Source organism: Macrobrachium nipponense, chromosome 26 (assembly GCF_015104395.2).
Source record: "Macrobrachium nipponense isolate FS-2020 chromosome 26, ASM1510439v2, whole genome shotgun sequence".
Taxonomy (NCBI): Eukaryota; Metazoa; Arthropoda; class Malacostraca; order Decapoda; family Palaemonidae; genus Macrobrachium; species Macrobrachium nipponense.
Window position 1 is genome coordinate 16,967,404 of NC_087215.1, and position 24,988 is coordinate 16,992,391.

Genomic DNA, 24,988 nt, shown 5'->3' on the forward strand with positions numbered 1-24,988 from the left:
TGAAATTATTTTATGTACTGAAGTTGTTAGAGCTTAATGGTTATGCGTGAACCAACCCACTCTCTCTCTCTCTCTCTCTCTCTCTCTCTCTCTCTCTCTCTCTCTCTCTCTCTCTCTCTCTCTCTCTCTCTCTCTCTCAAATGAAAGGATGCATGTGGCCGAGTAATTTACTGCTTACTTAATGTTAGTCGTGGCTGATAAGGAAAGCCCATGCTTTCAGCTGAACTTCATTCATAGTTTCTTCAAGAACAAATTCCTGAATGGCAATTCTCTTTTCTTGTCATTATTATTATTATTATTATTATTATTATTATTATTATTATTATTATTATTATTATCATTATATATTTTTTGGTAATAAAAATAAACGCTAAAGAGTTTTATACGTACGTTTAAATTGAAAGCTAAACAGACGACTGACTGTTTACCCTCTTGATTGAAACAGATAGCCGAGTTATTTACTTCTCGGTCAAAGCAGCAGAAACTTTAGTTATGCTTTTAATCGAAAAAAATCCATGAGTAATATTGTTTCCCTGATTGGAATCATATACGTCAATTTATATCTGGTGGTTGTTGGTGGGAAGCAACGGCAAAAATTGCATTAATTTATGTCGGAATTAGTATAAAATAATTTGCATATTCGTAGATCGAAGTTTGTAGTTTAAATTGTTTTACCTGTTGGTGAAAGGATAGCAAAAATCATTTACCCATTGAATGGAATAACGTCGTCTTGCATATATATACTCTTCCTTCCCTGTTATTTTTTTTTTTTTTTTTTTTTTTTTATCTGCCCTGCATGTCTTGGCATGATACTCTAGCACCTTAAGGCTTTTTTTTTTTTTTCTTCATGTCACACATACGTACACACACACACACACACACATATATATATATTATATATATATAAAGCGTGTGTGTATGTGTATGTATGTATACAAAGGTTAACTTATCACATACACAATTGTAATGTGGAATGGTATAATTACTGAAAGGACGTCATTAAAACTTGATGGTATCTACCTGTTAAATAACTCCGCTTGATGCCGTCTAGTTTTAATGAGGTCCTTTCTAGTAAATATATATTATATATTTAACAGTGCCTATTTTTATTATTACTCATTACCATCTGGGCGAAATGTCGTGGCGCTACTTCTTACTTCGGTGCCGTTGTTTAGAAGAACTGACCCACGCACGCCCTTCGGAGTTTTCTTGTATTCGCCCTATTAAATATCATTGAGTTACTGCCATTTCCCTTCCCTTCAGACCATCACGAAAAGGTACTCGGATTTTTTTTTTCTTTTTCATTTTTATTTCCACTCGGCCCCAAGGTTAGCAACGAGCAGCCGATTATGGCGCGGTGCCAACAGGAGAGAGAGAGAGAGAGAGAGAGAGAGAGAGAGAGAGAGAGAGAGAGGAGAGAGAGAGAGAGAGAGAGAGAGAGAGAGAGAGGCTATTGGGTGCAAACTGCAAGGGGGTGGGAGGCTTTAAGAGACAGTTTTCGAGGGCGGAGAAGGGTTGGGAGGGAAGGGGGTGTGTTCAAGGTAAAGGAGAAGCTGGGGAGGGGGGGTTGGGGTGCTGTCAGCTGGTTTCTGACACTTCTGGGCCTGCATTTTTCCGTGTACGTGGTTACAGAAGGAAAAACACGCACGTGCATAGGTATGCGGGTCTAAATTTGTAAGTGACGCCCTGCGAGGTTTTTAGGGCGGGTGGTGTCACCCAGTTGATTTGCAGGGGATTAGTGCTGTTCCTTTATTATTATTAGTTATATTATTATTTGAGTGTTGAAACCTAGACGCGCATGTGAACGCCACTGCTTGAAATTATTATCATTCTGCCAGTAGTATAGAAGTAAGAATAATAATAATAATACGTGTTATTTAAAAAAAAAAATGTCTGCATCAGCTGCATTAATAGAGAAGAACCTCTATAATAATAATAATGCAGCTGATGCAGCAGTAATATTTAAAAAAAAAAACGCGTTGAAAAGAGGGTTTACTTTTAGCAAACAACAACAACAACAACAATAATAATAATGATAATAATAATAATAATAATAATGCTGAATTACACAATAAGAATTTGGCAGTCTTCTATACTGGCTTACTGTACGACATTTTTTTTTTTTTTTTTTTTTTTTTTTTTATCCGCTAAAGTTTTTGCGTTTTCCTGAAAGTTACATAAGCTTTCCCTAAGTTTGATTTTATATCAGATGTCCAATCGACTATTTTACCTCCACGTTTCTTTAAAAAAAAATTAATTACCGGAATCACATGTCCTACCGGATGCCGGATATTTGATCTTCCGGTTTTGTAGTATAGGAAGTCAGGAGGAGGCCCAAATGCCTATGGTCCCACCGTTTGTCTGCAACGAGCGAGGACATTTTCCTGATTTGACCAACCAGGGAAACATTTCCAAGAGGAATGTGAATAAGAGCTTGGGCGCCAGTCCTAATTTTATATTGGGAATGTGAATAAAAGCTTGGGCCGGTCCTAAGTTCTTCTCAATACCTGACTTCATGAGACCGCCTTTGTAAAAGGCTTTATCCTCTTGTCTGTTAGTGGTGTAATAATAATAATAATGATGATAGTAAGTTCTCTGTTAGTGGTATTAATAATAATAATGGTACAATAAGTTGTTTATAAAATTAATGTTTGTTTTCCAAAATTATGATCAAAATAAAGGTGTACAGTAAGGATTTTAATAATGATGATGATAATAATGGCACAGTAAGGAGTTAATAATCATTACAATGTTTAGTTATATTTATTGTTTTCCAAGATTTCTAAAAAGAAAAACAACTGGGATGAAGTTTATATTAATAATATACTCTCCAAAATTTTTAAAATATCTTTATGAATAAAACCCTATCATTTGCAACTACAACATTTGAAGTGTGGTTATAGAGTGCTTGGATTTTGCTCCCCCTGCAACAGAATTGTCAATAAGTTAGAATTGTTGATGTTTCCACAAACGCTGTAGATACACAGTTGCACATCAACGCTGAACTTGCAATAGATACCCCCTATAACATATGTCAATATCGGCCGCAAACTACCGGGATCCTCCGCGTACAGATTTGAAGTTTGGTTATGGCAACAGTGTATGTTTTTGAGTGCTTAGGTTTTGCGTTTTGATTGTAATTGGATATTTTTGTTTTAAAGATTTTTAAGTGATATTTATATTATTATTATTATTATTATTATTATTATTATTGGAGAAACAAATCCACACTTATGTAAATGTTCGGTTCCCAGATTCCCGAAACCTATCATTAAAGTTTTAATTTTAAATATATGTACATTTACATAACTGTGGATTTGTTTCTCCATTTGAAGACTCGTGCTACTATGAGGATTATTAATTATTATTCTTATTTTCTTCTTATCGCAGTCACCCTATTCGACTGGGAGGTTTTTGTAGTGTGGGGTTCCAGGTTGCATCCTGCCTCCTTAGGGGCCCATCTCTTTTCTCACTGTGAGCGCTGTTTCTAGGAGCACACTCTTCTGCAGGAGTCGTGGAGTTACTTCGGCATCTAGTTTTTCCAGTTTCCATTTCAGGGATCTTTGGATCGTGCCTAGTGTCCCTATGATTATGGGTACAATTTCCACTGCCATATCCCATATCCTTCTTATTTCTGTTTTCTGGTCCTGATACTTATCAGTCTTTTCTCTCTCTTTGCTTGATGAAAATAGTAATTTTTTCGCGAGTCTTGGACTCCCCAGTATTATTTATTATAATGATATATTAATGTTAATTTGCGTGCGTTCTTCAGGTGCAGGTCTGAAGAATTACAGACTTGTTTACTAATCGATCAATGTATCGGTGGAATTGACGAACCCGCTCACAAGTAATTTCAAGTGAAAAGTATCATTGAGGCGTTGTGGCCGAAGGTGGTTATTGAGGTGTCTCCTGAAGGGGCGGTGGCAAAGGAACCTCTTTTTAATGCGAGTCAGTGAGAGCGAACTGAATACCTGTGACAGGTGTATTAGAGATTACTGGGAATTCGGAAGGACCGATCGATTGAACCAGACATATAAATGCCATTGTAGTTTGCATGCGAGGCACTTATCTAAACGTTTTTGTACTGAAGTCAAGTTTTGGTGCAAGTAACAAAAACGTTTCAATGAGAAATATTTAGAATTTAATGTAATCTCGAAAATATTATGTAGTATTCTCTCAGTATTGGGCTCGTACAAATTACAAAATGGACTTGCGGGAGACTCAGTATTACATTTTACATCGGATATTTTAATCCACGTTTATCGTCGAGTTTTATCGCAGTACTCTTCTTCTTCTTCTTCTTCTTCTTCTTCTTCTTCTTCTTCTTACGTTACCAATTGGTCCCATACCCTTTGGAGTATTTTTATCTTTCCGTTATTAATAGCAGTGAGGTGTTTTTTGGAGAGTTGCATCTGGCTGAAAGGAAATCATCCAATAGTGGGGTTCTCTCCCCGTAGATTTCCCCCCATATTTTCAGTCAGAAACTTAATAAGTGGGATTTATTAGACTAGTTTGAAGAATATCTATTTTTTAAAATGATAGTGCATTATTTATTGCCATTTTTCACGTTTTATCATCCAATTTCTTGGTCATTATTCTGTCAGCATACTTTTTTATCATGTTACTTTATTTTCTCTCGGTTGTCATTATTATGCTATTGTGAGTACTGAACAAGTCAGTTTTCATGTGTAGTACCCGAATTATGAGAGTATGCCAACATTCACGTTTCCATAAACTAAAGACTTATGATTTGGATTGTTGTCTATATTGAAATGAAGATTACATATTCGCAATTTTTGTCTCCTTGTCTGTTACTATGCACTCTTTTAAAATACCTACGCACGCACATACAAACTGGGCACATGACTACAAGGACAGTTATGTAACTTACGTAACCCGACAGTTGGGAAAAAAGAAATAGTGAGAAAAAGGAAAATGGGACATCGTGAAAGTCGAGAAAACGTATAACAGCAGCAAAGTGAATATCGACGCATGGAAAATAGTAAATGTAGAAGTTTGCTGTAGATGTAGCTTTTGTACTCAAGGCTCACTGGTGGTGGTGCCAAGGATATTTTTCTACAGGGCGTCTTGTACAGTTTTTTTCTTTTTCTCTATATTAGGAACTATTCTTGAATTCTATGGTACGATGGGTACAAGTTCTCTATCTCTTCCCCCCCCCCCTCCACCCCCCCTCTCTCTCTCTCTCTCTCTCTCTCTCTCTCTCTCTCTCTCTCTCTCTCTCTCTCTCCTTCCTTATTAGTCTTTTGTCCTCTAAACACCATTTCGTACGCATGCGCGTGATCGATGTTATATACATTTCGCGCTAAGGTAAACCGTCGGTCTCAGAGTTATGAAAAGAGAAACGCTAATTGTCCACATGATTTGATTGATACACCAGGATGTCCCTCTTCTTCTTGTTCGTCTTGTTCTTCTTCTTCTTCTTATTATTATTATTTTTATTATTATTAAAAGGTCACTCTGATCGTGAAAATTCACGACAGCTTTTGCGTGTGCGTGCGTGTGTAGATTTTCCAGTTGCGTGTGTAGAAGAGCCAACATCATAACTACCGCCACCTCCCCTTGACTCTCCTCCTCCTCCTCCTCGTGTGGTAGCTTGCTGTGCTCCCCTATTGATTTTGTTGGTGCGGCACATATCCCCGAAAGAAAAAAGGAAGAAAAATGGGGAACACGGGAAAAGAAGAAATAAGGACGGAAATTCATGAGGGTGCTCTGGGGGTGTTGGTGTGATGGTGTTCCTCGGCCATTCGTACATTCATTACTTTTATTTATTTTATTTATTTCAAGAGGTCAGAGGACAGGTAGAGTATGGTTATTTGGGTACGAATTGTGTCGAAAGATATCTATTTTTGCCTCCCTCTCGAACATTCTCTTATGGGTGAGAAATATTTTAACGTGGAAAAAGAGGGTATAGAGATTTTGGGCACGATGTAGACGAATGGAGCCCCCCCTTGGGTAGACGGGGAGAGGGGTTGTGGGAATAGGTGGGGGGAGGGGTTCTTTGGAAAGAGGAGGAGGAGGAGGTAGTGGTTAGGTAAAAGGGAGGGTATATTTTACTCGTAGGGGAGGAGGGTATTTTCATTGAGGACGACGTCTGTGTGACCTTCACCCTCTCTCTCTCTCTCTCTCTCTCTCTCTCTCTCTCTCTCTCGTATCCTTCCTCCTCCAACTCCCGTCCGTCTCTCTCTCTCTCTCTCTCTCTCTCTCTCTCTCCTGAGTGTGTCTGGTCTCACCGCCGCCACCCTATGTGTCTGCTATTACCCCCCTCCCCATCTATTCCAACCTACCCCACCCCCCCCCCCCCCCCTCTCATAGCTCGTTTCCCTGCAGCCCCACCGCACTGTCCTTATCCATATCCCTCCTCCTCCCCCCCTCTCGCCCCCCCCCACCCCTCCTCCCCATATCTCATTCCGCTTGCGAGATGGATGCCAGATAGCCCTTCTAGAGGAAGGTTGGGTTGGGTTTTAGGGAAGGGGGTGGGTGGGGGGGGGGGGTTAGATAGAGGGCGGTTGTGGTATTTTAGACGGGAGAGCAAGTGGATGCCTTTTTTTTTAATACCCCGCTTTATTTTTTATTTTATTTCTTCTATATCGAAGCCGACGGGGCTGGCAACTCTTTGCCCTAGTCCAAGAAAAAGGGAGTAGATCTAACGTAACCGCTTTACATGCGTTCTACAGGAAGTAAGCGGAAGCTTCTGAGGCCTTTCTCTCTCTCTCTCTCTCTCTCTCTCTCTCTCTCTCGCTCGCTCTCTACCCCGTTTCACCGTGCGAGCGAACGAGAGAGAGAGAGAGAGAGAGAGGGAGAGGGAGTGTGCGAGCGAGCGAGCGAGCGAGCAAACGAATGGGGAGAGAAAGAGAGCACCAGTGACGGACAGTTTTGCCTTTAGTCTAGTCAGTGAGGGCGTGCAACGCGGCCGTGGGAGTTAGAGAGAGGAGAGGAGAGAGAGCCCTGGGTGTTCGAAAGTGAAGAAGGGCGTGCGTGTGTATGTAAGTGCGGCCGTGAAATAGTCACCATTTTTTTTTTCATCCTTCAGCATTTGTGGCAATTTTTTTTTTTTTTTTTTTTTTTTTTTCAATCGTCTATTTTCGTCCGTCATATTTGTGGCCCTCCCTGGCTAGTGCTCTTATCTGCTATAGTGTTGCTGTCTTTTCGCACTTGACCTATCCCAAGGACCCACGACGTCGAAGATAGGGAGGGAGCTTTTTACCTTTTTGTCACGGGCCCCCCCGGGGAGTGAGTGGTTTGAGGAACCATTAGCGCTGCCGTTCGAAGAACGCGACACCTCTGTGTGCATTTCGTGCAGCCAGTGCCCAGCTGCGGAAAAGCTGTAGTAGACCCCGAAGCAGTAGCAGCCGAAGGGGAAACAGAAATTGCAAAGTTTTCATCGGCGAAACTGCGTGCCATCTTCGTCTGCTGCAGGAAATCGTAGTGACGTTGTCCACCCGGAGATTCTCCCCAAAAACATCGAACTCCAGAGGGAAATGCAGTGCCTCCTCTTATAGTTTCATGCCCAGAAGATGGTATAATCACCTGCTTGCCTATTGGCTGATGCCCGCCTTGCCTACTACAGCTTTGCGTCCTTTTGCCCACGAAGGCACCTGTCTGTCATTTATCTCCTTGACCCCCGTGCAAAAGGTCACGTCGAATTGGCGAATGTTTGTGAATTTTGTCCCGTCAGAACGTCAACTCGTTAGTATGATTCATGTTTCGTTGATTCCTCTATAAGACTGCATTGATTGTATTCATCGTATAAGATTGCTGTTAGAAACAAGATATATACCTTATATTCGGTATTTAAGACTTTCTATTTTTGTTTTGTTACTGTCTGGTCTTGTTGAAAAACGTCCAGGAAACCGAAGGTTCTTTTTATTTTATTTTCTTGATTTTTTAAAAAAATTCTTGTCTAACTTGTTGAAAAACGTTCAGGCAATCGATACAAGACTTTTTAAATTTAATTTTATTTTCGTGAAAGTTATTTTTTTAATTCCTGTCTAATCTCGTTGAAAAACGTTCGGGAAATCGACACAATTCTTTTTTTTTTCTGTTATTTTGTTTTCGCGTAACCATTACTCAAGATCTTTCTGTTTCCAGTGCTTTTAAACAGGCGAGTTTGTGGTGTTGAAATGCCCGCCAGTTGAGTTGATTTACACCGTTGATGGCGGTTCTTTCCATTGTGGCGTTTTAACCGTTGTTGTTTGAAAGTTGTTGTTGTGCGTTTTGTGAAATGATGAATCCGGGTGAAATGGCCGAGATGATTAATTCCAATGAATGAATTATGATTAGAACTAAAGGGACTGCCGATCAATTGGAAGTGAAACATATGCCAGAAGAAACTAGGTGAGAGAGAGGATGGAATGAGATGACGAAAGTGAAACTAGACTGAAGAGCAGGACAGTTGAAGGAATAATTATCCTGTGTGAGAGGATAGTGATTACTCTTGTAGACTTAGGAAAACCGTTATTTATTCCCTATTTATTTCCTCGTATTTATTCACAAAAGTCGCGCGTTTGATCGCTCCTCTAGTCGTTCATGTGTATGTACATATTATGAGATCCTCATCATCTACCACGAGCGAGTGGAATTGAAGACAAAAGAGTTTTCGACCTCGATAAAAGGGGAAAGGAAATATATCCCAGGAGGATTATAAAGTGTTGTGGAGGAAGAGGAAGGAAATAAAAGAAAAATAGAAGAAGAAGGTGGAGGTGGAGGAGAGAAAGGATAGAGGACAGAGGTGAAGCCGGGGCGGCCGAGGCTTCCTCTTCTTCAAGGTGGAGAAATTTTGGAAGAGTTTGGTCGGAACTTGGAACTCGCTCCGTTTCAAGATGAAGGTGACCCGGGAATCCTCCTCCAGGTAGGTGGTGGCTGCAGCTGCGGCCTGGAAGTGATACTGTTGAGACTCTCTCTCTCTCTCTCTCTCTCTCTCTCTCTCTCTCTCTCTCTCTCTCTCTCGTGATAAGCAGTATGGAGTTGCAAACCTGTTCGTCCAAAAATTGAGATGTTATGAGGATGGAAATGGAGACATTCTCTCTCTCTCTCTCTCTCTCTCTCTCTCTCTCTCTCTCTCTCTATATAGATATATATATATATATATATATATATATATATATATATATATATATATATATGCGCACACATTAAGACCAAATCACGTTATGCTGTAGTGTTCCAAATATTTTGAACTAAACCTCCAATTTGGTGGAAGCGATGTTCAACAGTCCAGTTGTTATAAACTGAGAGTCATAATAATTATGAATTAAATACTATAGACTCAAATTCTGTAACCACCCCCTTTTTTTCATTGACTCGGTTTCCTGTGTAGCCCCCCACCCCACCCCGCCCCCTCTCTTTTTTTTTCATCAATGCCTTGATTGAAAGTTAAATATGTATTAATTGGACAATCCGTAGGTATCGGTGTTATTTGGCTCGAGTCACGTCGTACAAGTTTCCTCCAAAATCTCGAGGAATATTGCAGTTGCTTATCCTAACGTCAGTCGTTTGATTGCCAGAGGAATTAGATCTGTTCGTCCTGTATGTTTCACAGATTTGTCAGAGTCGAATTTTTCGCTCGAAAACAGAATGGAAAGGTTTTGTTTTTAGGTCTGTACCAAGGTTTCACTTCCTGGAGATCACAGATAAAATTGCAATGTTTGATTGTTTTGAGTTGTGTTTTGTTACTATCTGGCAAGAACCGATATTTTTTAGGTTGTAGAAAATAGTGAAAATGGGGTTTGATTTTTTTTTATATTGCAAGTTAGTGTTTATTATCAATTTTTAAACAAGGAAAGTTGCAGTTGTTCAGTTGCATTTGCTCTAATAAATGCCCGTAGGAAAGTGCTGGCGACTTCATTTAATTAGAAGTATTTTGATTCATATCAAGGCCCGTTCTTTAACTCATTTTTATTATGCATTTAAGTCGAGTAAGAAAAGTGTATATATACAAACATAGAAAGCGCAAGTGCATATTAGGTAACGCTTATAACGTGACGACGATGTATAACATTGTGTTTGTATGTAGCAAGTATAATAGGGGTAACATGAGAATTAGAGAAAGAGCTTTGAAATATGTGGAAGGGTCACTAGGAACTGACAGTAGATAAGCTGCGCATTCGAAAGGTAGAACTTGACTCACTGTAGGGTGTGTATGTATATATGTATGTATGCATGTGTTTGTGTGTATCTTTTGGGGCAGGTTTGTCGAAGGTTAACAAAACGGGTACGCGTTAACCTGAAAGACTAACACAAGAATTTGTTGTGTTTTTTATATATGTGTTCTTTATTTTCAGCTTCGATCGCGTCCTTTTAAAGGACTCCTCCTTGGGGGCTTCCTGCTCTGAGGAAGCTCCCTGGACAAAGTAATATTTGTATCACCAGTGAATGCGTGTCCGTGGTAACGATGGTCGCCTTATAAGTGTCTACATAAATCTGACCTTATGAATTCGCAGTGGCAACGCTATACACTCTGAATTCGTCGCAGTTTAGACAGCAGGATCTGAATTTCCGAGGAAAATAAGTGGCCAAACGCACAAATGACAGTTTAGAGTTCGGACCGGACCACAGAGGATGGGATGAATTGTGGGAAATGACCGAAGATGATAGGTATTGTGGGAAACGTCTAATGGAGGAATCGTGGAAGTGTAAGTCGAACAGACGTTTTGGTCACAGGACAATAGGAGGGAGGAAATGGGGACGTCGTTAATAGGAGAGGAGGGAGAAGCACAACACCTTCGGAATATGTGTCTTGTTAGTTGACTTGCTTTGTTCGTTGTATTTATCAGCGTTGAGGTTCTCAATTATTATTATTATGATTCAAAAGATGAACCGTATTCATTTGCAACAAGCCCACTGCAAGGGCCGTTGACTAGAAATTCAAGCTTCCAAAGAATTGTGTTCATTCTAAAGACGGAACAGAAGGTAATGGGGAATACAGATAGCTATTAGAAAACCAGATGAATTAACAGGTGACTTGGTTTCTTCTGTGCTCGAAGCTTTCCCCGTGGCCTTACGAGGGCTGTAGTTCTGTGTTCAAAATAAATCGGCGAGAATCCATTTTGTAAGAAGAAGCACTTTATAGAGCGTTGGACATGCTGTCCTTCTGTATGGAGTAATATGGAACTGTTTTTGCCAGTAAGAGGTATTTGTTTCGGGATTTGCCACAACCTGTAGAAGAATTAATTTAATACTATAATGCAAACGTCAATTTAATATATATATATATATATATATATATATATATATATATATATATATATATGAATCTTATCACTCGAACCGTGATCATTTATATATCAATTCAAGCTACAATGTCCTTTAATATCTAAATTCACTTTACCTCCCAAATGATATATTTCATATATGTACCGAAGGGGAATTTTTTAATTGAATAATAATTTCGTCCCCCCATGGGATCGAACCACCCGTCCAAGTGGACGACGAAATCAGGACAGTCGGTGACGCTATCCAATCAGCTGATTGGATAGCGTCACCGACTGTCCTGATTTTCGTCCCCCGTCCACTTGGACGGTGGTTCGATCCCATGGGGGGACGAAATTATATTCAATTATTCCCCTTCGGTACATATATGAAAATATATCAATTTGGGAGGTAAAGTGAATTTAGATATTAAAGGACCTTTGTAGCTTGAATTGATATATAATATATATATATATATATATATATATATGATATATATATATATATTTATAGGGGGTTTTTTTTTTTTTGTGTATGATCTTGGAGACTTATATACCTTCCCTGGACATATATTATGCATTAATTATTGTCAGGAACATCTGGTATTATTTTGTAACCTATCTGCAAATGGGGTTTTTATTATTTGTCGAATGAATGAATTGTCAAACGTTTTGGAAACCACACATTATGTGTAGGCTGTAGGTTTGCTATACAGCTTAACGTGAGAGCTAATCATCCTTATCCTTGTTTAACCCTGTCTATATTCAGTAACGTCCTATTTCCCGTTTTTTCTCCTTTGGCATAATGTATTTGAAAGAGTTTTTTTAGTTATTTATATTTTTCATTGCATGTAGTGTTGTCTGTCTTAATCTTCATACGGTTTTAGATGTGGCTTCCTCGGTTACCTTTAGGCTCCAGGGGGATTTTGCGTGAATTCTACAAAACCTCCAATTCCCTGAAAAGATTTCCCTTGTTAGATAAATAATCAGTAGAAAATGATAATAAATATGTCCAAAAAGTCCTTCATATTTGGCGTTGTTATTGCTTGGTGAAGATGGTTCTTTATTTTTATTTTATTATTTTTTTCCTTTATCAACCCATCGAAGGAATTGGTGGCGACGAAGTTTGCTCTTAAATAGAGCCGAGTGGAATGATTCACAAAAATGTGTGCTGTGCCTGTATTTTCCCGTTTGAGCAAAGAATCTGTCGCTAGTGATCATGAATTTTGGTACCTTCTTGGTATCGTCTGTGAAAATATTCCGTTTAGATAGAGATGGGGTCAAGTTAGTGCATAGAAAAATATTTTTTTAAGTGGTCGAAATTCGTAGAATGACGTGAACTGGGAGGTTTTCCCTCCTGTTACACCTTTCAAACCTTTTACTGTCAATGTCAGGTTCAGTTCTGAATGACCTCATATGTCCTAGCGCTTGGCCTAAATTCTGTATTCTGTCCCTTATAATTGATGTGGATGTAGCTGTAGGTGTCCTTTCTCAGGCAGTTTCTAACCTTTGAATTTGGCTTCATTTCTTGTTGCCTTGTGATGTCCGTATAGTCTTCCTCATTGAATGTGCTTATGCTTACTATTTCGTTTAATAAAAATGCTGTGAAGAGACGTAGTCTCGGTCACACCACAATGCCTCCAGACAGCCAGCACAGAAAAACCCTCTCTAAGAAACACACACCATCAGGCCCCTGATCACCAAACACATTCAGCTGGAGGCATCCCCCCCCCTTCCCTCTGCCCCACCTTCCCAGGGAGTAACTAACCCTCCACCCCCATAACTCACCTTCACTCCTCCCAGCCTCTCCTCCTCCTCCTCCTAGCAGGCGAGGGCGTTGTCCTTGTATGGCATTAGGCTTATGCCATATTACTGCTGGTTCGAGTATGTTTTCATAGGTGAAAGGGTGGTGGAGAGAAAGAGGGAAGTGTCAGCATAGTGTCTCGATCGGTTAGCGTCTCTTATGTCTAATGTATGGGGAAGGATTGTTTACGTATGTGTGTGTGTGTGTGTAATATATATATATATATATATATATATATAATATATATATATATATATATATATATATATATATAGTTAGTATATTTTTTTTGGAACATCAGAGAGGATTGGACCCCTATCCTTTGATGCCCTTCTTCGTCCACTGGTATGTCCTTATCTTCCGAGTCAATCAGAAGAAAGTCTCTCTCTCTCTCTCTCTCTCTCTCTCTCTCTCTCTCTCTCTCTCTGCTCACACGAAGTATAACATTTAAAAAGAATATACGGTAAATCCTAGTCATTCTTTAAAAATTCGTTTCCAGTTACATCTCAGTTTTGATGAATGCCGGATTCCTTAGGATTTGCAGTTGACACTTTAAAATGAATTGTGCTTTTGCAGATGGGAAAGTTTCGATAAACTCAGATACTGTAATGAAATGTAAGCTGATAGACACTGTTATGCCAGACTGATATTCTGACACATGTGGCGCAGGCACAATAACTGTGGAAGCTCTCCTGTTGGAATGAAGTCTTCCGGAAAGGTTCAAGATCTATCATTCCCAGCGTTGGAAAAATGGAGAACCGCATCACACTATCGCGCACAGAGAAAGACTGAAAACAACACCTGGACATTTATAGAATTGTTATTCACTATTCTCCTTATCCTTGAAGCTTTGCCTTTGTCTTGTTCGGCGAACATTGACCCTGTTCTGCCAGGTGTTTGTGTGTGTGTGCAGGATAATGACACTTTTTCCGAGAACGGCGATAAGCTGAGTGAGGGCGCTCAGTTCAGACGTTAGTTACTCATTACCATTCAACTTTCGCGCTGTCCTTTTCTCTTTCGAGTTGCTGTATTGAAGCAGGCCTTCATAGCGAGGACGGGGTCATGCCCGGTATGACTACCCCGCATTGTACTCCTGACGTGCACGTAATGTACACGTATGTTTTGAAAGGTAATTAACCCAGGTATATAAATCTTTATTTTGAAATGTCATCGCCGGTCACAGTAACACCTGGCGCGAGGCGTTTCGGGATGAAGGGAGCGGCTCTGGCCTTGTAAGGGCCATCCATCCGTAAACACACACACACACACACACACACACACACACACACACACACACACACACACACACACACACATCTGTTCATCAACCGCAAGTGGTGTGTGACACCGGCGCTGGTCTGAATTTCATGTGTCGTGCATTACATCGTGTTTACCTGTCAAAGTAATGTGGGGAACACTGTATGTGTAACTTGTTTCGTAATGACGGTTTTGGGTCGAATAAGTATTTGTAATAGTGTTATAATTATATTATTTAAAATATAGTTTTATTATATATATATGAGGGTCGATTATATAATGGGATAGACGTCAGTGTATATATATATATATATATATATATATATATATATATATATATATATAGTATAGTGTGGCTGTCCAAGTTAACCTCGTTTTATGATTTTTAGCTTTAACATTGATAAGAAATAACACGACGCGTTCGGTTTGTCCGTGAACCCTTATGCCACTGGAGCAGTGTATATCAGTATTCCTTATCAGTTTGTTCTGGTCCTCGCATCTGCCAGTAAAAACTGCTGCATATATCTAAGAAATTGGGTTCGTTGAGGATGGAGCGTTAATGTTCGACGAGTAGGTCAGGCAAACTGATCATTTTGCTAATAATTATCCTGGTAAATAAAAGCACTTGGAAATGCTCTACATACAATTGAAGCTTCTGCAAATGATATTCGTATAATTGACGTACGAGATGGAGCTCTTTAGTTTATAATCATGGAAAATCTTTATATAACTAGATCATTAAACTTTCTCTTTTTTTTTTTCTCGAATCTGATTAATCGAGTTCTGTAGAATTAGCCTTGTAAATTGAGCTATTTGAGAAATAACCATAACACACTTTGTTGTTCAAGAGTTAGGCCGAAGATTTTGACCATTACAAGAATTAACCGTGAGAAATTGAGTTCATCAGAAGTAACTTTGAGAAATTAATGTCTTTTTAGGTCGCTCCAGCGAATTAGGGCCAAAGATTTTGAGCAAATTATGGTTTATTTTCATTCGTAATCATTATTTTTGGTGAGTTACACTATTCTGATGATGTCTTTTCATCGTAGAGACGCAATCTCCATTTCCTGAGAATATTTAGCGTCACTTTTTTAATATCCTTGTGATAAGATTACTAGATTGACACCCAGGGTTATCTGTTGTGTAGTAGGCATGTCGCTTCAATGCTATTTCCTGTTGTAAATAAAAGATAGGATTAAAAAAAAAAGTTGAAGTAAAACGGAAGTGGGGCATTCCTGTGTGGAATATTTTGGGCGATAGGAAGTGGTAGGATAAGTAACTGTTCCTTAATGGATCTTTGAATTTTTACGGGGGATAGTGTCGGAGTGCACCTCACCTGGTGGATTGTAGGCTTTGCTCATTGTTCTTTGCATTTCCCTTTCGGTCGTTAGCTGCTACCCCTTTTCATTCCTTTTTACTGTACCTCTGTTTCTAGTCATCATTCCTCTTACTTTCCACCCTCTCCTAATGTTTCTAAGTGGAACTACGAGGTTTTTCTCCTGTTACACCTTTCAAACCTTGACCGCCAATTCTCCCTTCAGTGTTGAATGGCCTTATAGTTCCCAGCACGTGGCCTTTGGCCTAGATTTTACATTTCATAGTATTTAATTCCTTGCATTTTGAAATAATCGTTTTTCCCATTCCACCGTGTGAACATCAGAACGGGTCTCGTGGACCAGGTTCAGAAGGAGTGTAGTGATAAATAATGTTCTCTTGCTTTTATTATTAGTAATATTGTGGTATATCTTTGATACCGTTAAAGTCACAAGTCAATGAAAATGTTAGAGAAAGTATTTCGAAAATAAAATGTTAGATAAAGTATTTAGAAAATAATGGAATACTTCGAAAGTGGGAAACCTCCACTTGAAATGTTCAGCTCGGTGAAATTGTTGGGTAATTGTTTGATAAGATTCTGACATTTTTATTAATCGACACGCTAGTAGAAAGATTGATAAACAGAAACTTCTATATATCATTTAATAATTTGTACATTGTTTTTTACTCTTCATTCACAGCGTAATAGTGCTATTGTATTGTTTGTCATTGTGTGACATGAATCGTTTGTAATCTGAAAAGTAATGCTGGCGTTATTTTTCCTTTTTATAAATTTCTCTCTCTCTCTCTCTCTCTCTCTCTCTCTCTCTCTCTCTCTCTCTCTCTCTCTCTCTCTCTCTCTCACACTGAACTCGCCAAACACCTTTAATTCTTTGGATTCTGTACCCTTTATAATATTAAATATTTACGGGTTACGCCTCTCTCTCTCTCTCTCTCTCTCTCTCTCTCTCTCTCTCTCTCTCTCTCTCTCTCTCTCAGAAACAGAGAAACATTGTTTAGCGATTTTTGTTGTTGGCATTATTGACATATTGTACGGTTGGATTTGAGGTTTAAATACTGCTGAACCTATATAAGTACGCGATTTATCTGGATGAAGCCATATAACGGTGACGCCTTGAAGTGGTAACAACACTCTCTCTCTCTCTCTCTCTCTCTCTCTCTCTCTCTCTCTCTCTCTCTCTCTCTCTTTGAGTGTGTGTGTGTTGTGCTAAGAAAGATGATGTAATCTGGAAACACCTTTAGTAGGAATGGTTTCCCCATTTTCCTTCTATAGAGAGATAATGGACCTTCGGTAGGCAACGGTGTACATCAGTGGGAGTTATGTATTCTGAATTCATTGCTGTCATTTGTTATCTGAGGCGGAATGAGAATGGTGTATTGACACTCGAGGGATTATTTCCTAAATAGGGAGAGATAAATTATTACCAGTAGTATTTGTACTGGCATAATATGACCCGTACCTTTTAAAAAAACAACCGTTTGCTCTGCTGATGCGTTCGTTGGATGTAATAAGGTTGGATTGTGTCTTTCATCATTGTCGTCTTGGCTTCTGATATTCATTTCTGGGAATTTTATCCATTAGTTGTACTTTGTAGGGGAACCGATCAGTATTTATTCATAAGTAAATCACTGAGACTTAAGAAAGGGAAGAAAGATATTGTGACGTAACCGAAAAATTCACGGCCACGAAAGGATGGCGAGTGATTGATAATAACCAGTGAGTCATTATCAAAGGATAATAAAGAAGGCGCGTGAAATCAGGTGTCGCATACGATTTCATTGCGCTGTATGCGAATATCCTCTTAGAACCGCTTGAAAGCTTCTCTAGCGAACGACGATTGACGAATTCTTTCGAAACTCGAGAGTGAAATTCATCAGACCATTCAGAAGAATATATCTATCTTTGCAGAGTGATCTCACCCGTTTTAAATGCAGTGATTTAATTCTAACTAGAGTATGATTTGCTTTTTGATTCGGAAACGACTCTGCTGAAATGCGTGGGTAGAGAATCAGTAGGTACATTGATGGATTAGTTTTTCTTATGGTACACTTTCTCAACAAAGCCCTTAAGAGAGAGAGAGAGAGAGAGAGAGAGAGAGAGAGAGAGAGAGAGAGAGAGAGAGAGAGAGAGAGAGAGAGAGAGAGAGGGCTTTAGTACATACCTGAAAGTTTGTATTCAGGAAATAATTCGAATAATAACGCATCTTATTTTGGACTCTGGAATAAAATTGATAGACAAAAGTGATAAGTTTAAATAGATTTATCACGGGATTGTTTGGTGTAGATGAGAATTTTAGGTTTCCAGTTGTTAAATTTGAAAAGCGTTTTTGTTTCACAGATTGTTAGATTAATTAAGCCACGTTTTATTGGAATACGATGGTTTTTAAATGGAGGTATAGGAGACTGTTATGACAAAGGTAAAAGAGGAATTAAATGAAGGCTACTGTCTGATAATTTGCCAGAGTTAACAATCAAGATAATATTACGGGTGAAGTAGGTGTATTTGATCTTAAGCGTGCATCGTCATGTTTTATGATTATTTGACGTATGTTTAGTCGTATTAAGAAGTCATAGGATAAATATTTTAGTTCAGTAATCGGATTTAGAGGTAATTTTATGACTAGTAGAACAGCCAGATCACTTTGAAGTGATTCCCTTGATGAAGTCAGTCCCAGTTTTGATATGGTTTTCTGAATTATTCTTTGATAGACACACAGCAGGAATGTAAAGTACAAATAAATAACCTTATTATAATTTGTAGTTATTGATGAAGATTGCGTTAGTTTATTTCCTCTTGTTTTTCCTTCACTTGTAACTCCCATATATAGAAATGTTAGAGAGTACAAGGATACCTTAGGTTGTCTCAGTTGCAACGAAACCTCTTACTCTGGGTTTGGGTACATTTCTTTCATGTCTTTTCTAAGGAGGAACCTAAGTCCTTTTCTCTTTACATTTTGTATACACGATATAAATATATATAGATATATATATATATATATATATATAATATATATATATATATACACACACACACACACACACCCACACAACACACAACACACACACACACACACACACACACACACACACAATTTAAAAGCATTCCTTATGTTGTGATTACCAAGCTACAATGCATGGATTGTACAGATGTGAAATTTGTAAAAAAAAAATAATAATAATAAATAAATAAATAAGCAGTAGTATTCATAGTAGTTTCCGTTTGGAAACTTCGCCCAATGGGCTTTTATCCTAAATATTTTTTTCTTTAAAGAAATATATGAAGACGCGTGAATGATGAAAACGTCATTATGAATTCGCTAATAGTTTACGTTCTAGAGGTTAGGGATTTGACAGATTGTATGGGCCAATTGTCCTGGATAATTTTTTTTTTTCTTTTTTTTGGGACAGCCGTCAGTATGTGGTCAGGTTACTGTCGTATTTACATTGTGCCGTTTACGGCCCAGGGTACATTTAGTGCACTTGTAGTGTAGCAAATTCGCCTTAAAACGTCGTGAAGGTGTCAAGGGTTGGAAAAGAGAAAGAAGCTTCAGGAAGTGAAGAACGGAAGACCTGAGTTGTAAGAATAATAAGTTTTGGTCTTTTATTCAGTGGACGGTAGACAGTGGTTTTAAGGCCCCCACCCCCACCTACACTGAACGGACTGTCTGAACGATTGTCGTTACCGATCCACACACACACTATTGAGACTATGAACGATCTCCGCACCGATTTCAGTCTTAAAGATTTTGTCTCGAGAAGACAGGGCATCATCTCTATAGAAGAGAATAGCGCAATAGCATTATATCGGCAGACAAGCCATACGTTGAATGATCTGTGTATAACAGGCTTAAGTCGCAAGCCAGCAACCTGGTCGTGACAGATTCCCGCTGAGATCGTTCAGACACGAAGCTTCGCCCACTTTTGCATCCAAACAAGCCCATACACTGTGTTTTTGCGAACGGTACAGACAGATGTTCAGACAATCGTTCAGTGTATCGGGGCCTTTAGACAATATTTACTTACCAGACAAAGAAAGAACAAGTGTCTTAAGACCATTGACTGCCGCCTGCATGATATAAACCACCTTTCGAAACTATTGCAAGAAATCCTTACACACACGCGATATATATATATATATATATATATATATATATATATATATATATATATATATATATATATATATATATATATTATATCAAGAAATCTACTGACGTGCAAAAGATGGTTTGTTGATTTCTGCTTTTAGAGTTATTCCACTTAAATTGATGGCTTATATTTATTATAAAATAAAGGTAAACGATGAATTTTTATTCGGAAGAAGAATTCAAGTAGATGAGAGGAATAATGAGACGGTATGCATCTTGCACGAGCATCTAACTTAAAATCTTCCTTTCCAAAGTCATCTCGCCTTGAATTGTACCTGATATACCCTTAACCAGCAGAGGAGTCGAAGGAGGACTTCCTCACGTGTCGACCGGAAATGCCTTCAGCCCTGAGAACGCCCTGGTCATTGCCTTGTGTACTCATTCTTGTGTCGTGAAATGCTCGGTTGCAGGAATCCCACACTCCCTCAGGACCTGGCGTAAATGTCCCTTGTAATTTATAATAAGTATTCCTGCATAATTATTGTTCCTGAGTTTGTGGATAGGCTGTGTGTCGTCTGTTCGAGCGAATGATAGTTTTCCGAATTATTGCTAGTTTTTTTTTATCCACACAGTTGTATAAATGAAATTTTTTTTACATGTAATTTATTATTATTATTGTTATTATTGATTATTATTATTATTATTATTATTATTATTATTATTATTAGTATGCAAAGTTTTACAATTCAAATGAATGAAAGTTTTCCAAAAGTAGTGCTAACAAAATATCCTTAGAATATATAGGTAAATTAAAAATGTTTCATTTATTGCTAATATTTTGTTATTAACACTGTTTTTATATATTATTATTATTATTATTATTATTATTATTATTATATTATTATTATGAAGTTTTTTCTATTTCTTGCTGATCAGTTTTATTTAGAGTTTCTACTTTTAGAAAAGAGTTAAAAATTCTCCAGAAATTCCTTTAGGTCGAATTTCTCTCCCGAGTTCCCCAGCTAAATTGGCCCGCTGCCAGTCCGTTCATGGAGTTTCATGATAAACCCTATTTCTTCCTCCCTCGCTTTGATGCTGGGTGGGAGATTACGCGCTGAAGTGTCTTGATTATTCTGATATTCGTCACATTTGTTTTTTGCATTCTTGTTTTCATTAAAATATATATATATAGTATATATATATATATAATATATATATATATATATATATATATAATATATATATATATATATTATTTATATGCTTATAGACACATGCGCACACGAATAAAAAAAATGATGAGAGAGAGAGTTGAAGAGAGAGAGAGAGAGAGAGAGAGTTGAATAGCAGTGACCTCGATATGAAGCCTGCGAGAGAAGTTCTGTATTCTGTTTATTAAATAATACCTTGGTGATGAAATCGATGGTGGCAGATTTAAGAGTGTAGTATTTTTTTATTTATTCATTTTTCTTATTTTACGTCCCTGGTAGGCAGTGTTGAAATGACATTTGATGTAAATGGCCACGCCTTTAATAGGACATACTTTACCGTATAGCTCGATGAAACACGTTCCAAAAAAAAAAAAAAAAGAAAAAAAAAAAAAAATGGCCCAGGGTTGCAAATGTTTTATTTAGAACGTGAAGTCTATATTGAGCCAGGAGGGCTTGCAATGATAGTGAGTATATCATCCTCGAAAAATGCCCTTTTTTTTTTTTTTTAGCTGGTAGATATTTTTAGACAACTAGTGGTTGAAATGCCGCATCAGTTGTAGTTTCTGGAAAAAATAAAGTTGAGAGTGCGTTGCTCTTTTAATTTTGTAGCGTAGATGAGCGCTGTTTGTAAATGCAGAAGGGTTTGACCAATTTTTGTAGTTCGGATAGTCATTGTTTGGAAATTTTTGAAGGACCCGAGGTCGTACTTTAGTAGAGTCATTTAGATTCCATTGTAGAACGCAAGTCCTTGGATTGCATTCTGATTTTAGTCCTGACGGATGATTTTGTAGAAAATTTCTTAGGTTCCAGTGCTGGAAATTTTTGTAGCTGAATGAGATGATGTTAGATACAGGAGAACTTGCAGTGTAATTTTGTAGCTTATTTATTAGTAAATCATTATTTTAAAAAATACAGTGGGTCTGTTGTAAATTATTTAGAAAAATACAAAGGGTCTGTTGTGAATCATAATTTAGAGGAATACAGAGGGTCTCTGTTTTAATTCATAATTTAGAGAAATAGAAGGTCTGTTGTAAATCACAATTTATAAAAAAATACAGAGGGTGTGTTGTAAAATATTTAGAAAATACAGAGGGTCAGATGTAAATCATAAATTTAAAAACATACAGAGGTTCTGCTGTAAATCATAAGTTAGAAAAATACAGATGGCCAGATGTAAATCATAATTTTAGAAAAAATTGAAAGGTTGGGGCTGAAAGTAAAATCGATTCAATTTGAAAGAAAAAATTTACCAGGAGGTGGGTCTGTTTGTAAATCATTTAAAAGATTACAGGGGGTCTGTTGTAAATCATAATTTATAAGAATACAGAGGGTCTGTTGTAAATCATAATTTAAAGAAATAGAGAGACTCTGGTGTAGCCTAACGAGGAGACATCCGTTGCTACGCTTCGGATGCTGGTCACACTTCGGGAATCGTGCAACAGATCCGTGGCGTGAACAGTAGGTGTACTACAACGAGCTTCATTTTGGCCTCTTGCCGCCGCCTCCTCTTTCTCCACCACCACCACCACCACCATTACTACAACCAGTTCCTCCTCCTCCTCCTCCACCATCACCACCAACGCCGCCGCCGCCGCCGCCACTGCTACAGGAACCTCGGCATTGATTTCCTATACAGGGTCCGCGGAAACGTGATCTTCCCCATTGGCTTTGCTTTGCTTTGCTTCCTTCCTTTGCTGTCGCCGCTCTTCCCCTTTTATCCCCTCTCTCTCTCTCTATCTCACTCTCCTTCTTTCCCTCCTCCTTTTCCTCCCCTGTCCCTAATTTCGTCCTTTGTCCGGAGAGAGAGAGAGAGAGAGAGAGAGAGAGAGAGAGAGAGAGACTTGGCTATGCTGTCTATGGTGTTAGGTTTTTGTTCTTGCAAAATTTAGGATTGTCCATCCTGGATACCTCCCTTTGTTTTTATGGCCCAGTGGGCTATTATGCTAGCTCTCTCTCTCTCTCTCTCTCTCTCTCTCTCTCTCTCTCTCTCTCTCTCTCTCTCTCTCTCTCTCAATTGATCTGTAGGGTGAGCATCTTGAAAAATAAGGAAAATTTTTAGATTGAAGTTTTTGTCGCACCTTATTTTGTGCCCTTCCGTCACTCCGTTTTCTTTCAAGAGACCTTTCCAGGGGACTCTGAGTCTCATTCCGGAGATGTTCTTTAAAGTCATGTTTGTCGTTCGGATTTGCGACTCTTGATTGCAGACGATCGTGGTTGCTGTTCGTTCCCGAGGTCCTCATTAGGTTTTATTTATCTAAGATTAAAAAAAAGAAGAAGAAGAGGGGGAGGGGGGGGGGGTGATCTTTTTGGCGTAGCGGAAGTTGGGCTTTCGGAAATGTTGGTATTAGTCCTCTCTCTCTCATCTCTCTCTCTCTCTCTCTCTCTCTCTCTCTCTCTCTCTGTGTGTGTGTGTGTGTGTGTGTGTGTGTGTGTGTGGTAACCAATATCTTTTTATATATTTCTGGGGCATAAGTTGTAGAGTTTGTCATGCAAGTAATTTTATTTTCTTTTGATGCGAATACTTTAACTATTTTCATGCAAATATTTTAATTATTATCTTTTGATGCAGCTGTTCATGCAAATATTTAAAGTTTTCTTTTGATGCAAAGACTTTCAGCTATTTTCTTTTGACTCAAAGACATCGTCTCTTGAAATTTATGTTTGAAGTAACCTCGTCGATTGTGGTGTGGTCGATAATGGCCGTGGTAGAAGTGATGCAGTGTGTTTTGCTCTGAAAGTATTGCGTAGATGAATCAATATTTGGTATGAATGAAGTCCTGGAAGCTAGATATCGTACGATTTTTTTTAAAGGGCCACGGAAATTTTTAGGCGAGTAGATGATTTAGTGAACCTAAAAGAATAGGAACGTTCTGTAACTTACATTCATTGTCCTTAACAATCGTTTTAGCTGGACTGATTTTTTTTTTAAAGGATGATTTGGTAGTTTTTAATTTGTTTATACTCGTAAAAGTTCATCATCCTTATAGTAAGTTCTATTTCATTTATTCCTAGTGGTGTATAAAATTTGGTATGTCGTCAGAAATACATAGAAGGGCCGGTCTGTGATCAGTTTTTGGATTCAAATCGAGTTATATTTTTTAGTTTTCTAGGTTATTTTCATTTTTATAGTATTTCCATTTACATGTGTGCTGCTAGTATATTGTTAAATCCTCATGCTGTGAATGATTCTAAAGCGTTCATTTTATTCAAGGTAATCATAAGTACAATGACCCTAATGTTCTTGTCCAATGGAAACAAGTTTATCGTAAACCGTTTGTGATCATTTTTATTAGGAATGAAGTCCCAAATCGGCAAATTTGCAAAGTAAGAAAGTGGTAAATTCTATCAGGATAAAATATTCTGGTATAATTTTCTGGTATAAATGATTAAAATAATTATCTTTATAGGTTTTTGCCTTAGGTGTCTCTTTCATATTGGAATAAACGTGGACACACTCAGCTTTGAGAGCTTTCCTTTGTGCTTGAAGGCCATTGGTGGGTATTCCCTAGAATTTGAATCATACATCAGGTACATTCACATTGCGAGTTATCAGTCAGAGAATGGCAGTGTAGAAGAGGTGCATCATGGATGATTTTGATGGTCGGGTCGGTAAAGGTGCATGGGTTTTGAGGTAGTTAGATCATTAAGCTTTGGGTGGGTCGGGGGAAGGGGGGTGGGGGGGATCGGTTTGTTAGAACGGAAATAGTGGACGTTCCACGCCTTCCGGTAGACACGCAAGAGACTGACTCTCTCTCTCTTTCTCTCTCTGTAGATACATCCAGTATCTTTTCCTTTTTTAGATTTATTTGTTGCAGGCACATATGTGTGTTTGTGTGTGTGTGTCTGGGTTTGGGGAAATCTTGTTTACGGTGCAGAGGTGAGCGCTAAGTAATCCCCCTTTGGAATCGGCTCGCAACACGCTTATTTTAGGCCGGAGAACCCTTTTGACTCGAGGATAGGCCGAGCTTATCGGATATGTGTGTTTTTTTTAGCCTTCTTTTTTTATAAGCAAACGCACTCGGGGTTTGAAATTGATGTTTTACTTAGAGATCTTAGGATTAAAAGATCGGCTCTAGTTTTGGGTAA

The 24,988-nt window shown here is 38.4% G+C and overlaps 1 protein-coding gene across 3 annotated transcripts in view; it reads left to right on the forward strand.

The window, feature by feature from the left end:
- Nucleotides 1-24,988, forward strand: part of LOC135199989 (protein gustavus-like) — a 221,790-nt gene that overhangs the window by 31,025 nt on the left and 165,777 nt on the right. Inside the window, exon 1 of one of the 3 annotated variants that reach the window (XM_064228187.1) lies at nucleotides 8,261-8,869. The exons of the other annotated variants lie outside the window; for them this stretch is intronic. Coding sequence (XP_064084257.1) covers nucleotides 8,841-8,869 — 29 coding nt within the window. The 5' untranslated portion in view covers nucleotides 8,261-8,840. Of the gene's footprint in view, nucleotides 1-8,260; nucleotides 8,870-24,988 lie in introns of those variants that run through there. 3 annotated transcript variants of the gene reach the window in all.